The sequence below is a fragment of the Marmota flaviventris genome, chromosome 6 (assembly GCF_047511675.1).
Source record: "Marmota flaviventris isolate mMarFla1 chromosome 6, mMarFla1.hap1, whole genome shotgun sequence".
Classification (NCBI taxonomy): Eukaryota; Metazoa; Chordata; class Mammalia; order Rodentia; family Sciuridae; genus Marmota; species Marmota flaviventris.
The window spans coordinates 31,588,160-31,599,720 of NC_092503.1; the positions used below are offsets into that span (position 1 = coordinate 31,588,160).

Here is an 11,561-nt window from a genome sequence, read left to right on the forward strand (position 1 = left end):
CAAAATCTGGGTTTAGAAAGATCCCTATGTGATTCATATGCACCTGAATATTTAGGAGGGGGAGCTCTTGGTCAGTGGGGAGTTCAAACACAGATTGGAAGTGCAGACTTCCTGGGCTTGTACAGAAAGTTACCCTGCTAATGATTTTTACTGTTTTTTTTTTCTTTCTTTAACAGAAAGGAAGGAAATACAGTACTTTCGAAAAAGATCCATAATACCACCAACAGGATAAAACGATGAATTCACCTGACCTTCGGAATCTTCCAGAAGTAGAATTTTGCTTTGCTTTCATTAACAATTCATGCCCTAGGAAAGAGAGGTCCATGCCCATTGTCTGTGCCATGTATGTGGTCATGATCGGCGCTATAGTGCTGACCATGCTGGGCAACATGGTTGTGATCATTTCCATCACTCACTTCAAGCAGCTCCACTCCCCCACCAACTTCCTGATCCTCTCCATGGCCACCACTGACTTTCTGCTAAGCTGTGTGGTCATGCCCTTCAGTATGATCAGGTCCATCGAGTCCTGCTGGTACTTTGGAGACCTCTTTTGCAAAATCCACAGCTGCTGCGACATTATGCTCTGCACCACCTCTATTTTCCACCTCTGCTTCATCTCAGTTGACCGCTATTATGCTGTTTGTGACCCTTTGCATTATGTCACCAAAATCACAATACCTGTTATAGAGGTCTTTCTTCTCATCAGTTGGTCTATTCCCATATTTTTTGCCTTTGGCCTGGTATTCTCAGAATTAAACATAATTGGTACAGAAGATTTTGTTGCAGCTATTGACTGTACAGGTTTATGTGTGTTGATATTTAATAAGCTCTGGGGGGTGCTTGCCTCCTGTATAGCTTTCTTTTTCCCTGGCACAGTCATGGTGGGGATTTATATACACATTTTTACAGTAGCTAGGAAGCATGCTAAGCAGATTGGCATGGGCCCTAGGATGAAAGGGGCTGGCTCAGAAAGCAAGACAAAGGCAGCATCCAAAAAGGAAAGCAAGGCCACCAAGACTTTAAGCATAGTCATGGGAGTGTTTGTGTTCTGCTGGCTGCCCTTTTTTCTCTTGACAGTCACAGACCCTTTCATTAATTTCATAACCCCTGAGGATTTGTATAATGTCTTCCTCTGGCTGGGGTATTTCAATTCCACTTTCAATCCCATTATATACGGCATGTTTTATCCTTGGTTTCGCAAGGCATCGAGGATGATAGTCACAGGAATGATCTTCCGCCCTGACTCTTCCACCCTAAGCCTGTTTCCCGCTCATCCTTAGACATTGCTCCCCATTCTCGAAGATTCTTTTCTAATAGGGAATTTTAGGTATTCTTACTTCCCAAAGACAGTAGCACAAACTGACTCAACAAGGAGATTCTTCCAGATGGTATAACAGGCTCCTAAGCATGAGCAGTAAATCTAGCTTTCCTGGCATACAAAAGCATCACAGTCCATTTCTTGGTTCCTGGCAAAGGCACCTCCAACAAAAAGAAGCTCTCTCCAAAGTCTTTCTGATTTCTGAATTTCCAAAATTAGCAATTTAGAATCTTATTTCTATTTGGCTTATATCACATAGATTTTTTTTTCTTTTAACTTATAAACATCCAGGGAGAAGACATTCCAGTCTTTACAATCATTGACAGCTACGTAGTGTATCACAGTGGATCTTATCTCTTTTGAGATAATTATTGCCTATTAGGGGAGCCAGAGAGCTGGAACATGGGTAGGCTAGGCTATGGAAGTTGTGAGTGACAGGAGAGGGAAGAAGGAAGCAGAGAGAGAGCTACCTCAAATTTTATTGGTTCTGACTTAAGCCTCTTTTCAGAAAAATTTGATGTGAGGTTCACAATATTTGATAAAATTGGACTTTAAGTAAGTGAGAAGAATGAATAAAGAGTTGAAGAAAATATTCTTTCTCCCAATATATACTTTCAAACTAGATATACAAGTGTCCTGTATATATCTGTATAGCAGATATGTCTGTCTTTTACAATGTGTGTCAATGTGTGTATGAGTGTGTGTGTGTGTTTGTGTGTGTCTGTGTGTCTGTGTGTACACACATATAAATTGTTCACCAAGACTAAACTCCAAGCACAAACCTGATGTCCTCTCCCTTTTCCAGAGTCTTAGGGTAGTATCTATTATCTCATTGAATGTCTTTTCTCCCAGCCTTTTGACTTTCTCTACTTCTTCCTACCCATAAACTTATTTCACCAAATCTTTGTCTCTTATAATCTTGTTTTCATATTTTGTAATAATTATTGTAGTGATATCAGAATAATTGGTTAAGTAGACTGTTCTCTGACCTGTCCAAATGACATCAAACCTCTATGTAGGACATCTTGATCCCAAGGTTTCTAACTTAATGAAAGTTTCATGAACATGTGAGCAGTTTCGAATCTACCCTCACTCCAGCATATGTATTGAGAAACTACTTATTATTCCAAAGTACTTTTAATAAAATATCTCTATTCAATTGAGAATCCCCCAGGACTCTCTTGATCTACATGTTCTATTGAACATTTTAGCTTCTAGAGGTCAGTATTTGTAATTTGATGAGTTGAATATAGCATTTTAAGTTACTGAGATGTTTCACGAAATTACCACGGTTATCACAACAGTAGTTGAAATAAAAATTGGATTTTGAGATATTCAGTAGCTTATTTATTATCTTGTGATTGCAGGAATTTAATCCTTTAGGAGATTTCTTTTGACTATTCTTGAAGGTAGCACTCAGAAGCTAGGGTGTTTCTTTTTGAAGAGTCAAAGGAGCAGGAAGTATTCCTCAGGCTTCAGGTGGAGTTAGATCTCAATGAAAGTCTCAAAGGGGCAATAGGTCACCTTTTAATAGCTGGAGCATTTTACAGTTCACTTTCTATTATGAATGTCCTTTCCTGTCTAGGATTTAATCAGGACATCTACAAGGAAGAATCTAAGAGAATGAATATGAAGGGCAGTCATTCATTAAATATGTACTCATTTTCTCAAATGATCCTCAATGTAACACAAAATATGTGACAATCACAAGAAACTGTGGTTTGAGGGCAAGAAGTGATCCTCTTCATAGATAAGCATTATGTTTCACTCACTCGGACCAGTAAATTGAGGAAAAATGAGAAGTAGGTGGAAACCTCTGTTTCAGTTATAATCATTTTTTACCTTAGCAAAGGACTTTTACAACTTACAAAGGTGTCCATAAACTTTATTAGCTCATTTTTTTTTTCTCAGAATATCTCCACATGCTTTTGCTAGGCTAACCCAAGGAGAAATGAAGCATTCCCGACATTATTGTTATTTTAACTCTCTTCTTTCCAAAACTTATATAGGTTGAACAGAGTAACCTCAGTATGAGGATGACTACCATGGGTACTCTGGCTGTGTGTTGAAAGTCATTTAGCAGCTTCACTTCTGCTCTAGAAATCTCACACGTCCTTTTCATGGGGAATCCAGAAAGAGATTGAGCAAAAGCAGTTTCCAGCTTAAGTTGACAAAACACAATAAGTGACCTTGAACAACTTATTTTGTATGGCTGAACCTCCACCTCTAATCATTAAACAAGATCAATAATGCCTTCTCTGTTATGGTAGAGATCAATGGCTTTGCACACAAGTGGTGACTAATAAATTATTACCATTATTAACTTTTTTTCTCATGAAGATTTTTAAAAACTTTTAGAGTTTAAAGATTTTTTAAGGGCATCTAGTTTGGTTCCACAGTTTAGTTAATGTGAATTGTGCTGCTATAAACATTGATGTGGCTGTGTTCCTTTAGTATGCTGTTTTTAAGTCCTTTGGTTACAGACAAGGAGTGGAATAGCTGGGTCACAAAGTGGTTCCATTCCCAGTTTACCAAGGAATCTCCATACTGCTTTCCATATTGCTGCACCATTTTGCAGTCCCACCAGCATTGTATGACTGTGCCTTTCCCCCCACATTCTCATCAACACTGCCATTCTGACTGTAGTGAGATGAAACCTTAGAGTAGTTTTGATTTGTATTTCTCTAATTGCTAGAGATGTTGAACATTTTTTCATATATTTGTGGATTGGTTTTATATCCTCTTCTGAGACGTGTATATTCTTGGCCCATTTATTGATTGGATTATTTGTTTGTTTGGTGTTTAGCTTTTTGAGTTCTTTATATACCCTAGAGATTAGTGCTCTATCTGATATGCAAATGGCAAAAATTTGCTCCCAAGCTGTAGACTCTCTCTTCACCTCACTGGCTGCTTATTTTGACGAGAGGAAGCATTTTAGTTTGAATCCATCCCATTTATTAATTCTTGATTTTAATTTTTGCACTATAAGAGTCTTATTAAGAAAGCTGGGGACCTAATGCCACATGATGAAGATTAGGGCCTACTTTTTCTTCTATTAGGCACAGGGTCTCTTGTTTAATTCCTAGGTCCTTGAGTTGAATTTTGTTCATGAAAGCTATGGGGTTTAATTTCATTTTGTTGCATATGGATTTCCATTCCCTAGCACCATTTGTTCAAGAGGCTATCTTTTCTCCAATGTATGTTTTTGGTGCCTTTGTCTAATATAACTGTAATTATGTGGGTTAGTCTCTGTGTCCTCTATTCTTTACCATTGGTCTGAAGTTTTCTTTTCTTGATGTGTCTTTGCCTGGTTTTGGAATCAGGGTGATATTGGCCTCATAGAATGAGTTTGGAAGTGCTCCCACTTTTTCTATTTCCTGAAATAAATTAAAGAATATTGGCATTAGTTCTTCTTTAAAGGTCTTGTAGAACTTGGCTATTTATCTATCAGGTCCTGAGCTTATCTTGGTTGATAGGGTTCTGATGGTGTCTTCTATTTTCTTGCTTGGAATTGATCTGTTTAAATTGTGTATATCTTCCTGATTCAATTTGGCAAATTATATGGCCCTAGAAATTTGTCAATGCCTTCAATATTTTCTATTTTATTGGAGTATAAGTTTTCAAAATAATTTCTAATTATCTTCTGTATTTCTGTAGTGTCTGTTGTTATATTTCCTTTTTCATCATGGATGTTAGTAATTTGAGTTATTGCTCTTTCTCTTCATTAGCATGGCTAAGGGTTTGCCAATTTTACTTATCTTTTCAATGAATCAACTTTTTGTTTTGTCAATTTTTTTCAATTGTTTCTTTGTTTCAATTTCATTGATTTCAGCTCTGATTTTAATTATTTCCTGTCTTCTGCTGCTTTTGGGGTTGATTTATTCTTCTCTTTCTAGGGCTTTGAGATGTAATGTTAGGTCATTTATTTGTTGACTTTTTCTTCTTTTAAGGAATGAACTCCATGCAATGAACTTTACTCTTAGTTTACTCTTAGTTCATTGCCTTATAGTGTCCCAGAGATTTTGATTTGTTTCATCTGTGTTCTCATTCACCTCTAAGAATATTTTAATCTCCTCCTTGATTTCTTTTGCAACCCATTGTTCATTCAGTAGCATATTATTCAGTCTCCAGGTGTTGGAGTAGCTTTTATGTTTTATTTTATCATTGATTTCTAATTTCATTCCATTATTATCTGATAGAACAAGGCAGTATCTCTACCTTTTTATATTGGCTAAGAATTACTATCCCAATAACTCTTAAATTTGATCTTTTCATGCTATTCCATATTTCTTGAATGTTCTACTCATGGTTTCTTAACATTCTTACTGTGTGGTCTATATTCTTTTCAAGATTATATATTTTTGTCTTCATTGTCTGAGGTCCTGCCTTCCAAGTGGTCTAATTTCTTGGTGATGCTTTCAATTGAACTTTTTATATGATTTATTGTTTCTTTCATTTCAAGGATTTCTGGGTTTTTTTTTTTTTGTTGTTGTTGTTTTGTTTTTAGAACTTCTATCTCCCTATTGAGGTAATCTTTTGCTTCCTGTATTTGTTTATATAGCTATTTGTCAAAATGGTCTTTTGTTGCCTGTATTTGCTCTCTTATATCATCCTTTAATTCACAGAACATTTTAATTTTGTACATCCTCAACCCCTTCTCTGTGATTTCTTCTGTTGTGTTGGCCATGGATTCTAATAATGTGGTATCTTGATTTGTTTGGGACACTTTCTTCTTTTGTCTTTTCATATTTCCTGTGTGTCTTTCTTTACAGCACTGTGGATCCAAGGAGTTACCATTTTTATCCTGTAGGCTTATAGTGCCCCTGTAGGGATCCAATACCTCTCCTTTGAGGTGAAGGACAATGTTAACAGATCCCAATATGAACAATATACATCCTACAAAAACAAATGTTTGCTATTAAGATGTTTAGAGTTAGGACACAATGTACAGAAATGGTGAATTCAATTATTATTTACAATATACTCAGTAAGTTTGTAAAAGGGTCTACAGTTTCTGATGGTGGACAAAAAACTGAGGGTGAGGAGTAGGATTATATGCTGAGGAGGTAGGAGGTGAGGATATAGAGTTATTATGTTTTAGGAAGTGTTAAATAGAAATCTAAAGAAGAAGGGAGAGGAATTAATTTGGGGTAGACAAGTAAATGGGAAGACAGTAGAGTACATAAAATGAACACAGACATATATTTAGAAAAATAAAAAAATATATTAAAATAGTAGAAATTGGTGGAAAAGAAGAAAATAAAAATAATATACAACACAACTGTGATATACTATTCAGACATCCCAGACCTTGAAATCCTAATTCATGCAAAGTATTTGGTTATACATATATTGGAGATGTGAGGGCAAGAGAATAGAGAGGGAGTGGGGAGTGGGGGGAAAATCTTGAAGGAAGAAACAGGTATTATTTTGGTTGGAGATCAGTATGGTTCCTGCTTCCCTTCTCATCCAATAGGTGGGGTCATCTGTTGTTAGGTGGTATCTCCACCCTCAGGATGGTGAAGGTAACCAGGATATCACTGTGCCAGGTTAGCAGCTGCTGAGGAGAGGGGGGAGTTAGAAACTGGGTACCTGGCTGGCTGGAGTTTCAAACTGGGAATTGCCCCCACTGAAGATGGTGATGAAGGTGGCCCAAGATGGAGGTGCCTGCTTTCAGTGGTGGATTGTCAGGTCTGGGGAGGGGAGCTGAGCGATGGTTTAGGACAATGAGTTCAGAGAGGAGCTCCGTGGCTTGCAGTGTATGGTTGCCGCTGACTTCAGAGCCTGTGTGGGGTTCCGGGTGCATACAGGCCACTATGTAGGGGACTGTCTTTGCTGCTGCAGAGTCCCCAAATGGTGGTGACCGGGGGGACCCCACGTTGGTAGATAGGGGTCCACACGGGAGTGGGAGCTGGAGTACCTATTTGTGGGAAGCTGCTGGGTGTCCTGTATGGGAGTGACGTCAGTGATTTCTGCTTGGGTGGGTGGCCAAAAGTTCTGTGTGGGTGCTGCTGCTGCAGATGGTCTTGCTCAGGTACCAGTATTCCTGCATGGGTGAGTAGTTAGGAGACCTACTCTGACACTGAGGCCCGAAGCCCTGGATGGGCATGGGACTGTGATTCTTGTGCAGGAATCACAGGAATATTGCTCGCAGAGAAACAGTATTCTCACTTGAATACTTGAATCCCCCAGGTTATGGAGGGACACAGAATGCTACCTCCCTCTGGCCTGCCATCTTGGATCCCCCTGGTAGCAGCACTCTTGACCATAAATGATGATTAAGTAGCTATCACTAACATCCCATGAAACCTTTGAAATCACTAAATTATAGAGGTACATACCAAATTAGGAGGTGCTGTGATTCTGAGACTATTTTAAATTAGTTATCTGGGATACTCCCCTTTGTGAATTTTATTCACAGATAACAATTGAAAAGCACAGTATACCTGGTTAGGGGACCTGAGGCAGAACTCAATTTCTGAGCACACATAAAATCTATGCATCTTTCTCGGAGCAAAATTTAAAACTCTCCCCCTTTGGTTAAAATCATACAAACTTACTATAAAGAATGAAACAAAACTTCAAGCACTAAAAAAAAAAAAAAAAAAAAAAATGTACAATGAAGGCAATAACTCCAAAACAGCCCAGAGAGTGCTACTTTCAGCTCCTTCTCCTTGTATAAATGGGCCCATAGAAATATTTATGTTTAGTTTTGCTATACCTGTTTTCTTGATATCTGTCTTTAGCACTCAATAATATATCATGAATATAATGGTTAATAGAAAAGAAAAAAATCTTCCCTGGATTGTTGAACCAGAGTATACTCTTCATTTACCTTTAAAACACATTCTAGTTATTTAATTTCATGTTTTTTTTTTGTTTGTTTCATTTTGCTTTTTAGTACAAGGGGGTTGAACTCAGGGGTACTCAACCACTGAGCCATATCTCCAGCCCTATTTTTGTATTTTATTTACATAACTGTATTATTAGCTTTAATAATTGCAAAATATTTTATTGCATGGTATATACTGCAGTTTCTTTAATCCATCCCATATTAGAGGATATTCAGATTATTTATATTTTTCACTACTATTAACAATATTCCATAGAATATCCTTTAGCATGTTTATCTTTGTGTGGTTATCTCCCTGGGATATATTACTTGAATTTGTACTGATAATTCCAAGATTCATAATAATAATAATAACTTTTACTTCCACTCCTTGCTCCAGAAAGGATTTAAGAACGATTTATATGAATGTGTACAAGAAGGAGAAATACCCAAATTAATTTTTAAACTTTAAAAAAAAAAAAAAAAAGCAGAACAAAGAGGGAAGTGAGATTAGAAAAACAAGGTGAAGACACTGGATCCAGGAATGGTTCCAGGCCATAGAACTGAGTCCAATGAACTTGAACCCTAAATCCTACCCCCAGGCCAATGCTTTTGTTCTCACCACCACCCTTTCTGCTCTTTCAAATCCCTTCCTGGTTCCCCCTGTTCCCATGCTACATCTGGAGACCACAGATCCTTACAGCCAAAACAACTCTGTTAAAGCAACCGCACAACAATGTCTAAGTGAAGTTGCCCTCCATGTCTCATAACTCGCCTTGTACCTGAGTAGTAGGAGAAAGCTGCTAATTAAAGTCACACTGTTGACCAGTATTTTCATAGCATTCTTACAGTGCTGGCTTGTCTAGGCTGTGATGAATCACATTCGATGCATGTTCTTTATGTGACTAATATGTGCCAGGCACTGAAACAGGCATCAAGCCCTATGGGTAAATTACATAAACTCCTTATCTCATGAAGATTGTGATTGATGGAGCCCTGCAAAGAAATAAGGTCCTAATGGCTGCTAAACAATAAGGAAGTACAAGAATTAAAGAAGCACATAAGTAGGACATGGAGTCCAAGCTTTGGAAATCTAGGATCAATTATTTCAGCATTAAGTACAGTGCAGAGAAGGCTATGTACAGCACAGATCAGAAAATTCCTGTATTCAAGACATTTACCAGCACACTGGGGTAAAATATGAATTCCTTGAGGACAATTCCAAAAGCATCATAAAAGAAAAACTCAAGCAAATATCTGACACAAGGTATAAATACAGAGAGGATATAAAATAAAGGCAATATAAGAAATCAATTTTTATTAATTGCTTATTATGATTCAGGTGACTGGTTTGTATTTTATTAATCTTCTAAATATTTTAACACCCCTTACAACTTGTATATTAGAACTTTTGATTCTCGGAGAGGTTAAGCAACTTTTCTGAGACCAAATAGCTCATATGTTAGGAGCAAGATTTAGAACCAGTTCTCTCTCTATATAAAGTCCTATTGTTTGCACTGTCTAATGATTACCACTGCCTTTCCTTTGTCAACATTTAATTTACCTTTATTGGATTGCATAGGTTTTACTAAAAGTGGGTAGTTCTGTACTCCATACACAAGTTCTGAAATTGCTTCTTTGTTTGCATCTCTAAAAAAGTAGCTTCCCGGGTTTTTTGTTTGTTTGTTTGTTTGTTTTAATTCCCACTTTATTGGCCTTACAGCAATTGCTCATCTGGCTTACAAATATGACTAGAGGCAGTTTTTGTAAACTTACTTCTTGTCTCAAATGCTTCTGAGGACACATGGGCTTCTTAAAAGTCCTCAGCTAGAATTTCTTCCCTGCCGGAATATCTCCTTACAGCCTTTCCCTCCCCATGACCAACATTTAGAACTCTTTCCTCGGGTAATGATTTGCCAAAAAGAATTAATTCTCAACTTTTGCTCATATTGAGAAACTCACAGAAAGAATTCTAAAGTAGAAGGGATGTATGGAACTTAAGGAAAATGAAACAAAATAAAATGGAATTTGATAAATATTAACATTATTTTAATTGTCTATAGTTGTGGATAGAAACTATCCACACATAAGAAAATAGAGTACCTTTGTGAATAACCCAGAACTCAGGAGTGAAAGAAAAAGTGTATCTAAATCCATTATCTTTAAATTTCATCTCTAATTAATTTTCAGAGTAAATAATCCCATATTGAGAAAGAAACCTAAACAACAGAGACTTGTGAATAGTGCAAACTAGGTCCCTTGGTACTCCTCCACTGCCCATTTGTATCCCACTACATGGGGAGCTGTTTCTATGGAAAGTATAAATCATGAACTGGTAGCACATCTGTCATCTGTGGGGAGAGAGTATTCTACAGTCCTAATCTCTACCTGCTTACACAGAAAACCTTCCTGTGAAGTGACTCTGTAAGTAGCTTAGAAACCCTGAATTCAGATCATTAGAATTTTTTTGATAGTTTACAGACTAGTGTTTGTTATACAAAATACTTTCTCATATAGTTTCTCAGATAGTTCTTCTAAGATGTGTAAACACTGTGTATAATCTTTAGAAAATGTGCAGTATGAAAAACTAAAATGGGGAAATTTTTTATTCTTTTGATTATGTGGCTGCTGAGTTTTTCTTTTTGGAAAAATTGGCCTAATTAAAAGCTTTAATTAATTTTAATTTATTGTCGATTTAATTATTGAAGAGAGGTGATAGAATTTCCTTTTCCTGAAGCAATGATTTCTTAACAAAAATTAATTTGTCACTTGGCTCAGATTCATAACTTTAAATGTCACTTTACATTTGACAAGTACTTTATTAACATGGGAAAGACACCCTTTAAATAATTTTATTCTAAATAGTATCACATGATCAGTTTTTCCTTGAAGGAATATTTAACTTACATCTTTCTCTTTCCATAAGGATCTTGTATGCACTAGTTAGACAAACCAAGACTAGCAGAAGTAAGTTCAACAAAACCTTGAACCCTATGCTACTTTTGATTTTCAGTGCACTTTTTTTGGGGGGTGGATACTAAGAATTGAACCTAGGGGTATTTTACAATTGAGCTACATCTTAGTCTCAGCCCTTTTTCTTTCTTTATTTTTTAAATTTAAGCCAGGGTCTCATTGAGTTGCCAAAGGTCTTGCTAAGTTGCTGAGGCTGTCCTCAAATTTGCAAGCCTGCCTCAGCCTCCAGAGTCACTAGGATTATAGGCATGTACACCACACCCAGCTTCCAGTGCACTTTTGATTCAGTGCCCAGGGAAACTGTACTAGGTTCAATTGACATTATTTTCTCTTTTGCTCTCACTTTCTGATTTTTTAGCAGAAAAAAAAATATATGTACTTTTTTTTTTTTTTTAATTTTGGTGGCCAGTTCCAAAGAGAGAAGAGTAGAACTTATCA

The 11,561-nt window shown here is 36.9% G+C and overlaps 1 protein-coding gene across 1 annotated transcript; it reads left to right on the forward strand.

Annotated features, from left to right (window-relative positions):
• Positions 1-236: 236 nt before the first annotated feature.
• LOC114095285 (trace amine-associated receptor 4) lies at positions 237-1,280 on the forward strand. The gene has a single exon (XM_027938468.2). It carries the CDS (start codon positions 237-239, stop codon positions 1,278-1,280), a length of 1,044 nt encoding a protein of 347 aa, XP_027794269.2.
• Positions 1,281-11,561: the final 10,281 nt, after the last annotated feature.

Bases quoted from the DNA above. Each gene is read 5' to 3' on its own strand.
- LOC114095285 (XM_027938468.2), top strand. From the start codon at position 237: ATGAATTCACCTGACCTTCGGAATCTTCCAGAAGTAGAATTTTGCTTT.